Genomic DNA, 19,232 nt, shown 5'->3' with positions numbered 1-19,232 from the left:
AAACGATATGCTATGTAGTACCAGAAAAAAAATGGAGAATTCTCATTAAAAACTGCAAACTCACAACTTTGTTTAACACATGCTTGCAGAAAGGGCGATATTGCTTGTCGTAAGAGGCGACGAACGGGATCGGGTGGTCAGGCTCACTGACTTGGTTGATGCATGTTATCGTATCCAAATTGCGTGGATCGATGCACATGATGTCTATCACTGGATTGTCTGTCACGGACTCCTTTATTTACAGACCGCCGTCATATAGCTGGAATATTGCAGAGTGCGGCGTTAAACAACAAACAAACATATACATGTGCATTGCTGCTACATGTATATTGCCTCTGAGAGCAGATACAGCAGATACAGCTATGATCATTCGTGCGTATTTTGTCTTGAAGAAGATCAAGATATGAACATGCATCTTCGTGTACATTTTCGCGAAACGAAAACTACCAACAAAAAAATCAGCATGTTTACCCTAACGGGTTGATGCTTTGACTGAGGTTCATATTTAAAGGCACTTATCCATATTCTTTGTAACGACCCCCTTGTCTACAGAGACGTGTCTACTCTTACTAATTACTGGGTACTAATAATTTGTTCCAGAAAATACTGAGGGAGACACACGTCTTCATTCAAACAAACAAATATATACGTTTACATAGACACATATTTACACTTGTACACTTAGACTGATACATATTTACCCTTACACAAACACATATTTTGACTGATTTTTTATGTTGGCTCAGGTATTACGCATATATACTTCGCTTGACCTGAACAGTTTGTCTGGAAAAATAAATTGTTCGACTCTTCCCGTTAAAATTCTTGAAACAGTGACAGCAAAAGATATTCCGTCTTACCAAATAGCAGGCCAAATTCTTGACGATCTTCATTCATATATTTTAATCACCGCTTTTCTGTTTTAATATGTTACATATTGGTCTGAAATGTTGAAGCCACGGTAAGGTTATCAACTATTTATGAGCGACTAAACTCAACATGAAATTGCCACGTTTCCTGCCATTTAACAATTTCAAAGTTTTTCATAACAAATTGATCATATTTGAACATTTGATCTGACGGATATCATAAACGCATTATAATCTCATGAGCAAAGCTTTAGACACTGCTAAAATTTTATTTGTCAAAATTTGAATTATCCTCACTAAACTACTCGACGGTCAATCAAAGCATCCGTCTCCAAGTTATTGTATTCAAAATCGATTGCCAGATGTTCGGAGTATTATGAGCGAACATAATCTCCAATAAAATTTACTGACTGTGTAAAATGATGTTCTCACTCATAACCCGAACACCAGTTAATAAAGGAATATTGATTTCGATGTTCATACTGCCTCACACGTGACAATAAGAATTGACTGTATCAATCAAAAAAAATTCGATTGTTGTTCATCGGGGGATGCATACTTATAAGATGACAGAGCCCAAGATCTCGCTGTATCCGACGTGGCTGAGTATGGAGTGCTTGTGAGTTTCATTTCTATTTCTTATTCATAATCGCGTTAAACAAGCAATTTTTGTGACAATTTCTTTACTTTAACTTTTACGACGTTACAGTGGATATCCTTGTACCTGTATTAATCATGTGATGTGAGTGAGTGAGTTGGGTTTCACACCGCTATGAACAGTATTCCAGTTATATCACGGCGTGTCAGCTTTACGCCCGAAGTGATGCAGGTCTCAGACGTTTACCAATTCGGTGACACCAACGAGCACGGGTGTGATGCTGACACACTTAGAACATTAATTTGGGCGCACCGGGACTCGACCAATGATAGGTTTCTGTCGTACCAAAGGAACGCAGCCAACTTAAGCGGACTGCGGCGCCTGAGACGACTGGGCCACCCGTGTACCCGATCATGTGATGTGTACATCGAGCAGCGGTGGATAGCATAATTACCAATGTTCCACACATTGTAAATACCTAACAAATCAGGTATATCAGAAATATATTACTATTACTTTGGTCTCCAGTTCATTTCTTTGAACACTTGTTCAATAAAGATGACACAATCTTTTGGTTGTTATGTGTCTTGTTAAAATGAAATTTTACCCTTTTCTCACAGATGTTCACCGTTGAGGAGTTTCCTATTGTTCACAGCAATTGGCTTTGTGTTGATTGCATTATATTCTTTAAATGTGGGTAAGTATGGGTTATTTCTTCTTGTAGTTATTATGTTTTGACTTAGAATGAACCTATGTATAATCATAGCTGGGATGATAACACTCCACTTTAGTGTACAGAGACTGCCTATAACCTGCTTGAATATACGTTTAAAGTCAATACATTCGAGATAAAAGTACATATACGTTACATTCGTTTGTACATGAAAAACTTTCTTTAAACAAAGGATAATCGACAAACTATCTGAGTTGGTCGTAATTTGAGAGTTGCTATATGCGGTCATAGAAGTGGCCGACCGTCTGATATTTCTGGGAGGGGGCGGGGCAGGAGGTGTTTGTCAATGATATGTTCCCGGAAATTAGGCTCGACGTTGGATGTAAAAAAAATAAGTGTTTAATGTTCGATAATCCGGAGCAATGACGTTTCATCAAGTTTTCAAGTAAACACGTTTTCTCTGTATTTTGAAATCCCGTAGCTTAAGATCAAGACTGTCATTATTCATCTTATAGGAATGTGCACCAAGAAGTTTGTTCGTACACTCGGGAGTTGGAGACACAGTTAGCGGTCACTTTAGCATTGGTTCATTTCACTTTTGAAGGTAATCCAACAATGAGGATGCGTATGCCTTCGCGTATGCCAGACAGGGGACCTGAAATTCAAGACACCTCGTCACAGCAAGTGTCTGATGCAAGGGAGACGACAAGCATGTCACCTGCAGTGTCCACATCTCCGTCTTCGTTAGCCGACTTGAACAATGGTAAGTTACTCATCACAGTGGGCGAGTGCCCTGTAGGTCGACCTCACTAGACGTAGTATCACAGTTACATCAGAGTGGGTGAGTGACCTGTAGGTCGAACTCCCTAGAAGTAGTATTACAGTTACATCACATTGAGTGAGTGACCGGTAGGTCAACCTCACTAGAAGTAGTATTACAGTTACATCACAGTGGGTGAGTGACCTGTAGGTCAACCTCACTAGAAGTAGTATTACAGTTACATCACATTGGGTGAGTGACCGGTAGGTCAACCTCACTAGAAGTAGTATTACAGTTACATCACAGTGGGTGAGTGACGTTAAGGTCAACCTCACTAGAAGTAGTATTATAGTTACATCACAGTGGATGAGTGACGTTAAGGTCAACCTCACTAGAAGTAGTATTACAGTTACATCACATTGGGTGAGTGACCGGTAGGTCAACCTCACTAGAAGTAGTATTACAGTTACATCACAGTGGGTGAGTGACGTTAAGGTCAACCTCACTAGAAGTAGTATTATAGTTACATCACAGTGGATGAGTGACGTTAAGGTCAACCTCACTAGAAGTAGTATCACAGTTACATCACAGTGTGTCATTTTCTATGATGAAGGTTCAGTGTCATGGTAGATGATCTTAAAAATCAATTGCTAGTGATTCCGTGGCTATGGTTTTGCTAACCAAGCATTTTCTTGTTTATATAACCCGATAAAAATTAGACCCCGATCACCAACGGACTTTTGTTTCCTGGTTGGCTGATAGCTGAATCGGCGGGGCTTGTTTTGTATCACAACGTTGGACGATGTCACCGATTTCGTACTGTATTGTAACTGACCGCCTCCGTGGTCTAGTGGTAGAGCGTCCGCTCGGAGAGCGGAAGGTCCGGGGTTCGATCCCCGGCCGCGTCATACCTAAAGACGTCAAAAGATGGTACTTGTTGTTACCCGGTGTGGCGCTCGGCATTAAAGGGCTAAAACAAGGACTGGTCGGCTCGGAGTCAGTATACTGTGTCTGAGTGGGGTATCCATGTTAAACTGCGGCATGATATCTCAGTGTGCTAGCACTATAAATCGGCATCAGTCCGGACTAGTACAAGCAGCCACACACATGTACACACATACACGTGCATGCACGTCGCTTAATAAGCGCAATAATCTTGGACGCGACGTTAAACCCAATTTCACCTCACCTCGTATTGTAACTGCACTGTTCTTGTTCTGACTTATTGATTGACAAGAATGTATTTCAAAATGGTTGTTTTGCGTATATAGAGTTATAAACGTAAATACTGGTGTGTTTATACCTTCCTAAAGGTTGATAGGGTTAATGGAAACAAAGGTCATAATCGGGGCGGTTTTGGGGGGTGGTTCTGGAAGCCATTGAGCTAAATCCTGTAAAACGTCACCAATGTGCGATGAAAGGTTACCAAAACCAACAAACCATTTGCAGTACCATTTACGTCATTCTATGGATTGCGTCAAATTAACGGTTGAGGCATGTTTACAAAAATTCATACCAGCTATTATTGAATGCAATGAAATCTGAAATATTTGTATTTGTGACATACATATCAGTTAGCTAATTGACAGAATGATATTTCTATACATTTGGTAGGTACCATGTATCTCAGTAACAGAGGAAACACTGTAATTGGTGAACATGGAACACACTATTGTAAAACACACAGGAATTAAATATTATTATGCATCCCTATGATACCCAGTATGGTGGTCTTAGATTCACGACAGCAAGTTGATTCGTGCCAACAGTAAATGGGTACCAGGTAGGATGAGATGGTAATGTGACTTCTAGCGCCTCAGAGGCAGTTTGGGATGTATACTCCCCAGGGAGCTGAGAATGAAGACATCGAGTGCACACTGATCCATTGACGGAGTAATAATGTTAGCGCTGTGAGCATACACCTTGTATGGGGGGTTTAGCGCAACATAAGTACACACATGGGACTTCTCCCAGGAAGCGCTGCCAATTCGACCCAACCCAGAACTTTTCGGAGAATGTGAAGACTCCCCAACACTGCAGCCTTCTGCATTACCCAGATTGTCAGAAGGCTGTTTTCCTGGTAACACACCCGGGTACTCTCCCAATGTCAGTCAACAGATTGGAAGGTACCAAACCTGAGGCACCGAGAACAATGGGGAGTCGGACAACTTGGTACTTGGGATGCAAGCGTGACATTACAGCCCTTCTGACAATCTGGGTAATGCAAAAAGCTGCAGTATTGGGGAGTCTTCACATTCTCCGAAAAGTGCTCTCCGATCCTCTGGTGGAACTCTTCTGTATCAGCCTCTGTCTACTTCTGCTATGTCTGACCGTGCCTTCTCCTTTTGCAGTCCACAGTTATAGAACTCTTTGCCTTTGAATCTGAGAAACTTTGCTTCTAAGGAAACGTTTAAGTCTCTCCTCAAAACCCACTTCTTCACTTTTCAATAGATCTCCTGATTGTTGGCATATGTACATAGACATTACTTTTTAACTTTGTCACAGCGCCAGTGAGCAACTGTCGATGGATATTAGGCGCTTTACGAGTATTATTATTATTATTATTTCGAAAGCGAGCTCCGCATATTTGCCATGTTTTTCCTGAAACGTGAATTTAACCCAGAATCTCAGAGTCTCAGTAGGTTGAGTCAAGCCATTTCCAAATAGACATGGGCATCGACTGCTCCATTAATATGCATGAATTCACACTAATTCTAATACAAATATCGCATTTTACTTCGGTACCGCAAACAGATTCACTTGACCGGAGTTAATCGTCAAAAATTATCCGTAAAACATAATATAGTTGGGTGAACTGAAATGGGGTTTAAAGTCACCTTTTGTTTTGTGTGCGTGTGCGTGCGTGCGTGCGTGCGTGCGTGCTTGCGTGCGTGTGTGTGTGCGCGCGTGTTCGTGTGTGTGTGTGCGTGTCTGCCTGTCTGTCTGTCTGTCTGTTCGTCTTCGGGCAGGCGCTCTATCAACTTGTACACTGAGGCAGTAACATATAATGGGTGTTCACATTTCAGATCCTGGTTTGAGAACATCCATGAAGGTTCTCCCATTCGAAGCAGCTTCTTCTCGGACCAAACTCCTCATTGTGACGTACATGCGCAGTGGCTCATCTCTCACCGGGAATCTGATTGAGTTTGATCCGAATGTGTTCTACGTGTTTGAACCCCTTCACGAACTGAAATGGTACAAGTGGGGAAAGAACATAAATATTCAATACCTCAAGTCAAAGCCAATGTAAGTAAACCTATTATCACTTCAGGGGGCACGGGTGGCCCAGTCGTCTAAGGCGCCGCGATTCGCTGTGCAGAGTTGCGTCCCTTGGGCACGCCAGAAACCTATGATTGTAGGTTCGAATCCCGGTTCGCCCCGATTATGTTTCTAGGTTTGTCAGCACCATACCCGTGCTCGTGGGTTTCACCGAAGTGGTAATCGTCTTAGACATGCATCACTTCGGGCTTTCCTCCCACATTAAGCTGACACGCCGTGATATAACAGGAATACTGTTAAAAGCGGCGTTAAACCCAACTCACTCACTATTATCACTTCACTTCATTGTGCACGTCACCCTATGACGGGATGAAAAGGGCGAAGATGTCTCGCTTTTGCTTCTAGTCTATTTACAAACAAAAGCCTATATATGACCAAGTGACATTATCGCTGAAATTTTGGTGTGACATCTTTCGGAATATTTATTTTCAGCACTTTGGGCCAAAAACACGAACTCACTCCCTCAAATCGTGTCTCCAAATGTATCTGCATCTGTCATCGCAGGACTAGAACCTTTGTATACAATATATGCATTTACCTTTACTATGATATTGGAGGGGCGGTCGGGTAGCCTTGTGGTTAAAGCGTTCGCTCGTCACGCCAAACACCCGGGTTCGATTACCGACATGGGTACAATGTGTAAAGCCCATTTCTGGTGTCCCCCGTCGTGATATTGCAGGAATATTGCCAAAAGCGGCGTAAAATCACACTCACTCACTCACTCACTACTATGAGATTGGACACAGGAGGTCAAAGGATGACGCATATGGCTGTGCCAAAATCCGCAAATCGAATGCAACATTCATCCTGATTCTCATGCACGGTCTGTCTGCGCTATACCCTCGGCCATGAAGTTAATCAAAGTGGTAAACGCCTTAAACCCGTGCCAATTTGGGCTGTCAACTACATTACCCGGACTACCTGTGATACAAATGTTTAAAGCAGCGTTACTCATTTACTTAGAATTGATCGGTTTGTGCAGGGAGTCTATAGAGAATAATCGAGTCTGTACCAGACAATCCAGAGATTGACATAATGAGCATCAATCCACGCAATTGGGATCGATGACATGCATCAACCAAGTCAGCGATCCTGACCACCCGATCCCGTTAGTCGCCTTTTACGACAAGCATAGTCGCCTTTTACGGCAAGCAAGGGTTGCTGAAGACCTATTCTACCCCGGATCTTCACAGGTCCAAATACATATGTTGTCTAGTACGTTCAATTTAATGAAAACGTAGTAAGTAATTCAATGCCGCTGTGTGAACATTCTTCACGCAATGTCAAGGCGTGTCAGCTTAATGTGGGAGGGAAGCCTGAACTGATATTGGTCTAACATGTTTACCAAGTGTTGTGAAACCCACGAACCAGGCACTGACAAACAAAATGGCGATTCTTGAATTTCAAACCACGATCATAGGTTTATGTCAAGCCCAAGGGACACAACTCTGAACAACCCTGTGAATTGTGTTGAAGGAGGTGCCTTTGGGTCTTTTTTGAATTGTCAAATACCTTTGCTCGTTTTGTGAAAGAAAAACCCGAAAGATAAATGGTGAGTTAACATTACATGTATATTCCTGACAAGTGTTCTTCATTCTTCTGTTTCGGGGCGGTGGGATAGTCGTGTGGTTAAAGCATTTGCTCATCACACAGAAGGCCCGTGTTCGATACCCCACATGGGTGCAGTGTGTGAACTCCATTTCCGATGTCCCAGGTCATGATATTGCAAGAATATAACAAACCAAAGTGGCGTAAAATTAACTCACTCACTCACCCATTCTTCTATTTCAGTATCATGACGGGATCTAAATACGCCAGGATTGCAGAGAAAACCATTCGGAACGTTTTCCGTTGTAATTTTCTGGAACTCGATATTGCTACTCTGACCCAATATCACATGCAATCAAGTGCCAGCACTAAATCCTACCACAATTGCTTGCTAAGATACCCTGGAGCCCTTAATCTGTTCAAGTGCATTCCAATTATCAACAAGCAGTGTATGGCCGCTAAGGTCGGAGTCATAAAAACTATTGAATTTCCCATAACTTCTGCCAAGTACCTTGCTACCAAAGACAAATCCCTAAAGGTGCTACATCTCATTCGAGACCCAAGAGCAACATTACTTTCGCAAATTGTACACGGCCGCTTCCCATGGGAAAAGATTGATGAGGAATCGTTAAAGCATTGTAACAAACTATCAGAAGACCTTCGAGAGACAAGACAATGGTTTATGACGTCTCCAAAGAGTATCAAAATATTGTTTTATGAAGATCTGTGCCAGAATCCTTCAACAGAGGTAAAAGAATTATATAAGTTTGTGGGTCTGAATTACACTAAACACACGGAGAGAAGTGTGAGAAAATTAACCTCAGCGTCAAAAGATGGAAGATGTCTAATTTGTACAGTTCGGAAAAGCTCAAGAAAGGCGTCAGAAAAATGGCGGGGACACATAAGTATGCGGCACGTTAAGATTATTGACAGGAATTGCCGCGACGTCTACAAGAAACTTGGGTACCTTCCAGTGGAGAATGTTGACATCCTGCGTAATGTATCACACCCACTACGTATCATTACGCATGCCTAGCAGAAGAACACCGTGTGCACTGGACACTCTGGTTGGCTGGGTAACAGAGACCAGTGAAACCTGAAACTACCGGCAAGACTGTATACCCAGAAGGATGACTTCAGCTCTCAAATAATCAGTTGTATATATAACCTTATATCAATCATTATTCAAACAGCTGCAGCTTTTTGTTTCAGCATTTTACAAATTTTGAGGAACAATCGAGCATGCTTTTTCCACAGTGATTTCAAAGAGCGTCATACGATTCTTGCTAACAAATTGATTGATCAGGGTGACAACATTCAAGGCCATAGTAAAGCATTTTTTGTATGGTAGTCATGTGGAGGATTTTTTCCAAATTTGACGGATCAGTGACAAGAAAGATGTTCAGGTGAACATATGACATGGCTATATATGTGTTTGTGACGGATGCCTCTTGTAGGGCAGGTTAAGCTCACCTATACGCGCATTCGTCACCACTCGCCCCTTTCCGTAACCTACAAGAAGACTCGTCCCCCAATCGATGAATGTTACGTGCGAAAATACGACAAACCAATCAGAATACGCGTATGATTTCAAGTTTTTCGTCAAAGAATCCCTCAGAAATATTTTTTTATTTTATATATGGCTTGCATCTAAAAATATACCCAAGACACAGTTAAATGTGTTCAATCATACTGTATAATTTCGCATGTCCCGATGTGCTTAAAATTGCATCTGAAATATATATAATATATGGGGATATATATGTGAACCATTACGCAACGAGTTGACAATTGTTTTAGGTATGCCCCTTTGCGCTATGACAAAACCCGGTCGCAAAAATGGCCACGAGAGGGGCACGAGTCGCTATTCGGCTTGTCCCGGAATAACACGACTTGGTCACGAATGCTATTCGCGAACACGTGGCATCATCAGTATGTGTTAGTGATTCTAATACACATGCTTAGGATGAATCGCACAACCGACTCTGACTGTAAGAGATTTCTTTCTCTGGATAGGCTATTGGTGCTGTTACCTTTTGTCACTTATGTCACAGCCTCTAAAAAACCTTAGTGGAATATTTTACTGCCTCTTTATCATGCGTGATTATCAGCCGCCGTATGTTTACTTTTGCAGAGGATCTGAATCCTACCAATAATAGATATACAGACATTCAAATTCTTTAATGAGTCCAAATGTCAAATAATTCCTGACAAATGTTAACAAATTAAGATTCAACTTCAAGAAACGACATATGTGACTTAAGGTCAGGTGCAATAACTAGTTGAATATTTAGGAAATAATAAATTTCATGTCAACGTTGGTTGGTTGGTTTGTTGTTTAACGCCGCACTCAGCAATATTCCAGCTATATGACGGCGGTCTGTAAATAATTGAGTCTGGACCAGACCCAGTGATTGATATCATGAGCATCGATCCACACAATTGGGATACGATGACATGCATCAACCAAGTCAGCGAGCCTGACCACCCGATCCCGTTAATCGCCTCTCACGACAAGCAGAGTCGCCTTTTACGACAAGTATGGGTTGCTGAAGACCTATTCTAACCCGGATTTTCACGGGTCTTTAGTCGCATCAGCATGAGACACCTTGCAAAGGTTTCCACAACAAGGATAAGTTGCTGGTGGCGTATCTAACCTTGAATCCACAAGGGATCATTATCAGAAGCTGGACCGATCTCATCGTCATGATGCTTAAATACCAAAGTTCAATCTCAGAATATTGTCATGGTTGTCCATGTTTAGCACATGTATAATTTGAGCACATAATGTAAAAGGCTAACTGACATGTATGGTACATGAATGTAGCATTGAATGTGTTACCACCGAAACAATTTAGAAATCCGATAATTTTGTGTCGCCCGACTTGATTCACAAGTCGGAAGTGTGCAGAGATATAGGGATTTTACGTGCGTATCAAAGGAGAAACAAGACGATGGTACATTTACGAATAAATCTGGTTTTGATTCAGGAAAGTTGTCGTCTTTTTATAGATGTACCAGATACTACCAAAGAATCATCTTAGAAACGTTCAATTCTTTTTTCCGAATAGATAAATGTTTCAAAAGAAACTCTCATGACATGACAATTAGAATAAATCATTACAACTGCTTCTTGGTTTTCCAGTACATCTTAATACGTCTAGTTCCACACACACATGGATCATAAAACGTAGCAGAGACTGGTGGCTTTACAGGCGTGCTCTGAACGTGTCCTGGAGTACTGGCCTTCTTGCTGCTAGTCTGGCTGTGAGGGACTGGTGACTTTACAGGCGTGCCCTGAATGTGTCCTGACGTGCTAGCCTTCTTGCTGCTAGTCTGGCTGTGAGAGACTGGTGGCTTAACAGGCGTGCCTTGAACGTGTCCTGGAGTACTCCTTCTTGCTGCTAGTCTGGCTGTGAGAGACTGGTGGCTTTACAGGCGTGCCCTGAACGTGTCCTGGAGTACTGGCCTTCTTGGTGCTAGTCTTGCTGTGAGAGACTGGTGGCTTTACAGGCGTGCCCTGAACGTGTCCTGGAGTACTGGCCTTCTTGGTGCTAGTCTGGCTGTGAGAGACTGGTGGCTTTACAGGCGTGCCCTGAACGTGTCCTGGAGTTCTGGACTTCTTGCTGCTAGTCTGGCTGTGAGAGACTGGTGGCTTAACAGGCGTGCCTTGAACGTGTCCTGGAGTACTCCTTCTTGCTGCTAGTCTGGCTGTGAGAGACTGGTGGCTTTACAGGCGTGCCCTGAACGTGTCCTGGAGTTCTTGCCTTCTTGCTGCTAGTCTGGCTGTGAGAGACTGGTGGCTTTACAGGCGTGCCCTGAACGTGTCCTGGAGTTCTGGCCTTCTTGCTGCTAGTCTGGCTGTGAGAGACTGGTGGCTTTACAGGCATGTTCTGATCTTGTCCTGGAGTTCTGGCCTTCTTGGTGCTAGTCTGGCTATTTACTCTTGGTTGTTTGTCTTCTTAGGCTGTTCATCTGTGCTGCCCTGCTCGTGTTCGCTGTCTGTCTGTATCCCTCTTATCTGTTTTGTATCGCCCTTTTACCCTGGCGACCCAGAGATCCCCTTGTCCATTTGACAAACAAGCTGCAAATTACTGTACAAGTGTTTGCACCTCTATTTACTCTGTATTCTCAAGTTGCCAGGTCAAAAGCCTGACCAGAACAAAGATAATCTTAATGACCATCGGCTACCTCTCCGCTTAAACTAAACAAAACAAAATATTATTTACCTTTACTTTATATGCGACTATTAGCACGTCACCTGCCTGCACAGCCTCTGGCCACTGGAAGTGTTACAATCGTGACGACGTGAAATGTAATGCGAGGTGACTGACAAACACACAAAAATCTACCACTGGCACTTGTATACCTATGTTGCATTTTAGTGTTAATGGTTGCACATTTGGTTGTCAAAGGGGTCGCTAGTCTGCGCCCTGTCCAAAAATCACTGTACCGTGAGTTTTTTCCTCCGGGTCAAGGTGGTGTCCATTATATTTAGGAGGAGATTAACTGATATTTTGTGGCAGTTACCATTACTATAAGAAGACTTATTGTAAACGTCCCGTTATCTTTAACATGGACAGGATAAGTGGTTTAGCATCTTCCCGAGGCAAGGATGTTAGCTGACTATAAAAGTCCACCCTTGCCGAACTTGGCTGCAATTATGGAGTTATATCTTGGCTGGACTAACGAGCCTATGCATAGTAAAATCAGAATCAAAATCGATATCTGGTTCGTAAACTGCCGTGCAGTTTTCGGTGGATTGCAGGATTTGCAAAACATGTGTAAGGACCACTTTGCATCAACAGATATATTCCAAATCTTTTCATGATTTTAATCAAGGTGCCTCACTTCGCGTACTAAGACCCTTTTTACTACAATCAAGATCTTGATAACATCGTCTTCACTGGTCGACCCCATTTTATTTGAAGCAAATGCAAGTGAAATGAGAGGGGGAATCTGATTGGTCAAAAGGAGGGGCATCGAAGCGACATAACGCGTAATAGTCTTTGGTGGCGCTACGATCGAGCCCAGAAATTCCAGCCCAGTTCGACAAGGGTGGAAACTGGACTTTTAGTCAGTTAACTCACTTGCCTCGGGAAGATGGTGTCAATTGAGCTTTCACACCACCTTTCTCCCCATTCGTCACCACTCGCCTCTTTCCGTAACCTGCAAGAAGACTAGTCCCCCTATCGATGAATGTTATGTGCAAAAATACGACAAACCAATCAGAATGCGCGCATGGTTTCAAATTCTTCGTCAAAGAATCCCTCAGAAATAATTTTTGATTTTACATATGTGCTTAGAATTGCATCTGAAATATTTATAATATGTGGGGAAATATATGTTAACCATTACGCAACGACTTGACAGTTGTTTTAGGTATGCCCGTTTGCGCTAAGACGGAACCCGGTCGCAAAAATGGCCATGAGAGGAGCACGAGTCGCTATTCGGCTTGTCCCGGAATAACACGAGTTGGTCACGAATGCTTTCTCCCGTTACCAAGCTTCGGTTTTGTCAATAAATTTGATTTGAGGCAACATTGATCAAACAGGTGACCATATGTCTAGTTGTTATTTTCAATAACATTCTTAATAACAACATTTTGCGCCACTGTATATTTTCCGTTGGTATAATATTAGTATAATCCAATGATAATATTGTCGCTCGGCTCTGATATCGCCGAACCCACATGTCTCGCTTCGCACCATCAGTTTTCTAGTCACTGACTTGGAATATATTACTCTTTATATATTTGTTTAGTTTCAGCATCGATAAAACAAAAACCTCCACATCAAACTATTTCACTTAGGATAAGAGTTACAATTAATTCTTTCATGTTGCCAAGAGCATTGTTTACTGACAAAGTGATCAGAACCTACTGGCACAAACGTTCAGTGTGATGATAGGTAGGTTTTAAATAACATTAAGATCATGTTTTTACGTATTGTTTTTACCGGAATAATAGGAGTATTTACTATGTATTTAATCATGTTGTGTCATTGTCAGCATATACATGACGTACTTTTAACATGTTTCTAGAGATTACAGATTATTAGAGATGCATACGTTTGTGTCAAGCAACCAAATGCCACATCTGCCAGTAGGTTTCGAAAGGGAGATCACCAGGCAGGCATCTGGACTGGTCAAGCGGTAGAGAGATCACCAGGCAGGCATCTGGACTGGTCAAGCGGTAGGGAGATCACCAGACAGGCATCTGGACTGGTCAAGCGGTAGAGAGATCACCAGGCAGGCATCTGGACTGGTCAAGCGGTAGAGAGATCACCAGACAGGCATCTGGACTGGTCAAGCGGTAGGGAGATCGCCAGGCAGGCATCTGGACTGGTCAAGCGGTAGAGAGATCGCCAGGCAGGCATCTGGACTGGTCAAGCGGTAGGGAGATCACCAGGCAGGCATCTGGACTGGTCAAGCGGTAGAGAGATCACCAGGCAGGCATCTGGACTGGTCAAGCGGTAGAGAGATCACCAGGCAGGCATCTGGACTGGTCAAGCGGTAGAGAGATCACCAGGCAGGCATCTGGACTGGTCAAGCGGTAGAGAGATCACCAGGCAGGCATCTGGACTGGTCAAGCGGTAGGGAGATCACCAGGCAGGCATCTGGACTGGTCAAGCGGTAGAGAGATCACCAGGCAGGCATCTGGACTGGTCAAGCGGTAGGGAGATCACCAGGCAGGCATCTGGACTGGTCAAGCGGTAGAGAGATCACCAGGCAGGCATCTGGACTGGTCAAGCGGTAGGGAGATCACCAGGCAGGCATCTGGACTGGTCAAGCGGTAGAGAGATCACCAGGCAGGCATCTGGACTGGTCAAGCGGTAGGGAGATCACCAGGCAGGCATCTGGACTGGTCAAGCGGTAGGGAGATCACCAGGCAGGCATCTGGACTGGTCAAGCGGTAGAGCGATCACCAGGCAGGCATCTGGACTGGTCAAGCGGGGGCTGCACGGACAGGGCGACGGGGGTGATCAACGAGGCGACAGTGACTCCCGAAGCGTTCGGACTTGAAGAAGGCCCCTCGGTCAGTGCATGTTAGCGTTTTCCTCCTGTCCTTTAGTCTTTACAAATCTAAAGTAGATACCGTTTACCGATAACAACGGCTTTCTTATAATTTAATAGCGACGTTTGGGTGTAGATTAGTAGTTAAGTACTGTGGTATGGAACACCTCAGGATTATGGAACCACTCAGGATTATGGAACCGGAAGTGACGTCACATCCTCTGTGACGTCACTTCCGGTCACGTGACCTGCGCAGTGCATGATGGGACTCTGCGCGTGCGCCTCCAAGATGGCGTCGCTTCCGTTTCCGGTGGCGTGCGCCTCCAAGAGGGCGTGGCTTCCGTGTCCGGTGGCGTGCGCCTCCAAGAGGGCGTGGCTTCCGTGTCCGGTGGCGTGCGCCTCCAAGAGGGGCGTCGCTTCCGTGTCCGGAGGCGCGCGCCTCCAAGAGGGGCGTCGCTTCCGTGTCCGGAGGTGCGCGCCTCCAAGAGGGGTGGCGCTTCCGTGTCCGGTGGCGCGCGCCTCCAGGGGGTGGCGGTGGTGGAGGGAGGGAGGGAGGGAGGGAGGGAGGGAGGGTGGTGGTGGTGAATTGAGGGAGGGAGGGAGGGAGGAAAGGAGGAGGAGACGGGTTCATGGTGTGGGTGGGAGGGTCGTCAAAGCAAAGGAGGAAAGTTGTCTTTCGGGAGAGATGGGTGGCCCTGAAAAGGGCCGTTGGAAAACAAACTGGAAACTGGAAACTGGAAACGACAGGAAACGTCAGGAACACTGGAACACTGGAACACTGGAAAAACTGCAAACGATGGGACACTGGTAAAAAAACAGTGGGGTAGCATGGCCCCATGCGTTAGTCACTTTGTTCAGATGATCTCTCTTCTTCACCCTCTACTTCCATCTCATCCTCGGACTGAAGGTGTCGTCGGCGCTTTGAAGCGTGCTTTCTTGAGAGGCTTCTGACCCGTTTTCTTTTCTCTACAAGAGGTGTGATGTCCGCCCGGAGTTGTGCGAGGTATTCTTTTAGGTCGAGGACATCGACGTGCACGTCTTCGATGAGATGAACCACTTGTGTCACGGGTGTCACGGGTGTCACGGGTGCCACGGGTGTCGACGTGGACGGTGTTGCTGACGTTTTCTTTCGACTGGGTTCTGGGCAATCTGCAGCGAAATGACCCAGGGCTTGACAGTTGTAACAGTGGTCCAGGCGATGGGGAGTCTTCTTTCGACTGGGTTCTGGGCAATCTGCAGCGAAATGACCCAGGGCTTCACAGTTGTAACAGCGGTCCAGGTTCCGATTCTCCTGCTTCTCTTGACTGTTCATCTTCGGACAGACATAGTGACGGTGACCTTGAGTGCCACACTCGAGGCATGTCACTTCAGGGCAGTACAGGTAACTGTGACTGTCGGTCTGGCACTTCATACAACTGTATCGAGCTGGCATGATGGGTTTCATAGAATGCAGTGTGTGTGTGTGTGTGTGAGTGGCTTCGCTCTTGTTTTGTTTTTATAGGAGAGTCACTGACACCCACCCTCCTGATTGGTTCCCCAGGCCGCGCCCCCGATTGGTTCGTTTCGGGGCCTGGTCTGCACCTCGGTTTTCCAAAACGGACCGACCCCTGTGTTTCTTTTCCATAGGAAATGGATTTTACCATGGGAGAGAAAGCACAACCCCGGTTCGACCATTCAGAGCCCCGCATGACCCGAGCACGGTCTCTGATTGGTCGACAACCCAGGCTTCGGATTGGTCCAATTTCGATCCGGTTTTTTTTATCGGGGTGTGCATTTCGATCCTGTTTTGTTTTTCTTCATCCTACAGACCACAGAACACCACTATGAGTTTTTAAAAAAAATTTAATCCCCTCGCTCACATGAACCAACACCACAAAACAAAAAGTCACAGGATGAGGGGGGACCGTCCCTGTGACTTTTGTGAACACTGGGGGTATGAACGTCTGTACACTTTGAAAAAAGAAACGTTGTCACTTGGGGTGAACAAGACACTCGACTCTTCTCTTCCGTGCTTCTTGGGACACCAAACGTCTGTATTTTTCGTTCACTTCTCCATCAGGACAAAACACACACAAGTATTCGCAGGGGACTTTGGCGTGCTTCAGATGTTCTTTCCAGGGTTGGTCTGTGGCTTCCCATTGGCGGAGTGCCACACCGCAGCAATAACAGGTCACACAATCACCTTGTCCTGGATAGAAATAGCCAGCCATGGCCATGTCATACGGGGTCTGGGTCATCTGTTGAGGCCACGTTTTAAAAGATCTCAGACGTTCTTGAAATGAATCATAGTGGGGATGAGAAGGATGACACAGGGTGTAAGAAGGAAAAGGTCCCTCCAGAATGTCACTGAGTCGCCACGTGTCGTCCCTAAAGAGGGAATGTTTTCTCGCTTCTTGTTCTCTCGCCTTTTCAGACACCCACTCGGAATCGGTGACGACATCTCGGGAGGATGACATGGCATTCATAGAACGTCTTTGCTCCATGATGACGGTGACTTCACTGAAAGAAGGTCTGAGGGTTCGCCTGCTTTTATGAAACTCTCCACCCTACTCCCTTCCACGGAAGGTCATGACCTTAGCTTCCACCTCCTCCACCTCCTTCACCTCATCACGTGACGTCATCCTGTGTTTGGGTTGACGGACACACGGCATGATTCGTGACACGATCCATGACATGACATGGTACACGGGGAGGGGGTGTGGGGATCGATGCGTACTGGAATGACCGACACCAGGCAGCTGATCTTTCAAGCATGGCCTTTCTCTTTTATCTATTTTTTATTTTAATTTTACACTTGGGTGTGCACTGACATGACAGATGCACAGACAGACAGACGGACAGACAACGTCAACGACATCTCAACTCAACCTCTACCCTCGGTTCGGCACTCTATTGGAGTTGAGATCAATCAAGACACAAAGAGTCAGTTCAATCAATCACTGTTTAATCATGAAAAAAAACCAATCACAACCAGATACAACGGAAATACGAAAAGTCAATGGAGGAGGGAGTGCTTTGCATGTCCCTACAACAACAACAATAACGCGACAACGTTTTCCTCTTCCATCTTCAAGCCCATAAGAGGTGGTCCTCCCTCAACCCTGTGAGAGGTCCATCCGTTCAACACGTACAGTCTATGGTCTCCCTGAAACAGACATGACACATCACTTGATCACGGTTGCAGCATACGTGTTGACAAGTTCTTCGAGTGAAGAGGAGGATCACCATAAGATGTGATCCTCAGCAGATGTGATAGGCATGTCATCATGTGTCATTATGCGGTCATAGGTCAACATACTACAAGTACAGTCTATGAGCTCCAGACCACAGGTATGACACATCACTTGCCCGCTGTTGCAACTGATGTATCTTAACATGTTGTTGTGTCGGCAAATACGACATCCGCGTTGTAGGGGAGTGAGTTGAGCTTCTCCATAAGGATCCAGGTCAACGTCGTTGTCATCCACATCATCATCATCTTCATTATCGTCGCAAACCAGGGGCGTACCTGAGGAGTAGACATGAACATCTTCCGGGGATGTTGGTGACCAAGAAGCCTCAAGCAGGGGGAGCGTGTCCAGATCCATGGAAGGGAGAGTGGCCAGCTTGAGCGCTTCATGATCCTCACGGTCACCCGTCGCCATCGTCACAGCAGGGGCATTCGGTGAATAGGTGGGCTCCCGAGGGGTTTGTTCCCACCACTGTTCTAGCACGGCCTGGGCTGAACTGACATCAGGGGTCCTGTCAATCATAGGACAGAGTCCATTTATCATAGGAATAGGTCATGAATATGAATCACATCAAGAATGACTGAGACAAAGAAGAGCAAGGGTACTTACAGCTGTTCTTGAGGAGAGATCTTCAGAGATAATTTCTTCCGTGATCGTCTTTTTGCAGGCGTTGCAGGTTTCAAAAAGGATGTCCCCATCGTTTCGATGTCTGTGGTCGCTGCAGCCGTTGTTGCTGTTGCTGATGTGGTGGTGGTGGTGGTGGGTGTTGCTGCTGCTGTGGGGATCACAACGACTGTGGGCTTGCTTGTCTTTTTCTTCTGGATCTTCTTTATCGTCTTCTTCGATGTGCCTTTCTCGGGTTCAGTCAGCTTCCTCATCTTTGAACGTATCTGTTCGCACATCAGGTTGTCGCCCTTCGCACGTAACTTGGCGTACGCGTCGTCGGTCTTCATCTTTAAACACAGCAAGTCGTACACTTCACCCCACAGTTCAGCAGTCATGTCACCGTTCCCATCTCCACTGCTTCCTTGGCCACTCATGTCGCTTCGTGTCTTGTCATTCAACCGTTTCGACATGATGTTGTCCGGATGTTCTGTTCGTTGTTGTTTCTTTTCAAGTCTTCACGGAGGTGCGTCAACACTTGATGGTACTCTCTCCAAACACGTGTTTCTTCCAGATAAAACGCCAACAACCAACACAACGTGAGGAACATCAATCAGAGGGGGGCGATGTGGTTGCTTGGTCGGTTCAGTGAAAAGTG

The 19,232-nt window shown here is 45.0% G+C and overlaps 3 protein-coding genes across 4 annotated transcripts; 1 reads left to right on the top strand and 2 right to left on the bottom strand.

Annotated features, from left to right (window-relative positions):
• Positions 1–1,451: 1,451 nt before the first annotated feature.
• On the top strand, positions 1,452–9,385 carry LOC139471696 (carbohydrate sulfotransferase 3-like). The gene is made up of 5 exons (XM_071254158.1): positions 1,452–1,488; positions 2,088–2,164; positions 2,745–2,903; positions 5,927–6,146; positions 7,971–9,385. Exons 1-5 carry the CDS (start codon positions 1,478–1,480, stop codon positions 8,761–8,763), a joined length of 1,260 nt encoding a protein of 419 aa, XP_071110259.1. The 5' UTR covers positions 1,452–1,477; the 3' UTR covers positions 8,764–9,385.
• A 1,700-nt stretch (positions 9,386–11,085) lies between these two features.
• On the bottom strand, positions 11,086–11,617 carry LOC139471994 (uncharacterized). The gene is made up of 2 exons (XM_071254501.1): positions 11,495–11,617; positions 11,086–11,361 (listed from the first exon to the last, which is right to left on the bottom strand). Exons 1-2 carry the CDS (start codon positions 11,615–11,617, stop codon positions 11,086–11,088), a joined length of 399 nt encoding a protein of 132 aa, XP_071110602.1.
• A 6,103-nt stretch (positions 11,618–17,720) lies between these two features.
• LOC139471813 (uncharacterized) lies at positions 17,721–19,077 on the bottom strand. 2 transcript variants are annotated; one of them, XM_071254310.1, is made up of 3 exons: positions 18,581–19,077; positions 18,250–18,482; positions 17,721–17,886 (listed from the first exon to the last, which is right to left on the bottom strand). In XM_071254310.1, the coding sequence occupies exons 1-3, from the start codon at positions 19,045–19,047 to the stop codon at positions 17,876–17,878; spliced, it is 711 nt and encodes a 236-aa protein (XP_071110411.1). In that variant the 5' UTR covers positions 19,048–19,077; the 3' UTR covers positions 17,721–17,875. The 2 variants fall into 2 exon arrangements, with proteins under 2 accessions (XP_071110411.1, XP_071110410.1); XM_071254309.1 differs by having other exon boundaries at positions 17,721–18,482.
• Between the last annotated feature and the right edge of the window lie 155 nt (positions 19,078–19,232).

This window comes from Haliotis cracherodii, unplaced genomic scaffold, assembly GCF_022045235.1.
Source record: "Haliotis cracherodii isolate W230 unplaced genomic scaffold, xgHalCrac1.p SCAF_23, whole genome shotgun sequence".
NCBI classification, from domain to species: Eukaryota; Metazoa; Mollusca; class Gastropoda; order Lepetellida; family Haliotidae; genus Haliotis; species Haliotis cracherodii.
Note: the sequence above shows the minus strand (reverse complement) of the source record. Positions and strands in the feature narration are given on the sequence as shown.

Excerpts from the sequence above, each read along its gene's own strand:
- LOC139471696 (XM_071254158.1), top strand. Across the intron at positions 2,165-2,744 it reads ATTATATTCTTTAAATGTGG|GTAATCCAACAATGAGGATG; the intron begins GTAAGTATGGGT and ends TCACTTTTGAAG. Across the intron at positions 6,147-7,970 it reads TACCTCAAGTCAAAGCCAAT|TATCATGACGGGATCTAAAT; the intron begins GTAAGTAAACCT and ends CTTCTATTTCAG.
- LOC139471994 (XM_071254501.1), bottom strand. The coding sequence starts at position 11,617 with ATGCCTGTAAAGCCACCAGTCTCTCACAGCCAGACTAGCAGCAAGAAG. Across the intron at positions 11,362-11,494 it reads GCCAGACTAGCAGCAAGAAG|ACTAGCAGCAAGAAGTCCAG; the intron begins GCAAGAACTCCA and ends TCTCACAGCCAG.
- LOC139471813 (XM_071254309.1), bottom strand. The coding sequence starts at position 19,047 with ATGTCGAAACGGTTGAATGACAAGACACGAAGCGACATGAGTGGCCAA. Across the intron at positions 18,483-18,580 it reads ATCTCTCCTCAAGAACAGCT|GACCCCTGATGTCAGTTCAG; the intron begins GTAAGTACCCTT and ends TATGATTGACAG.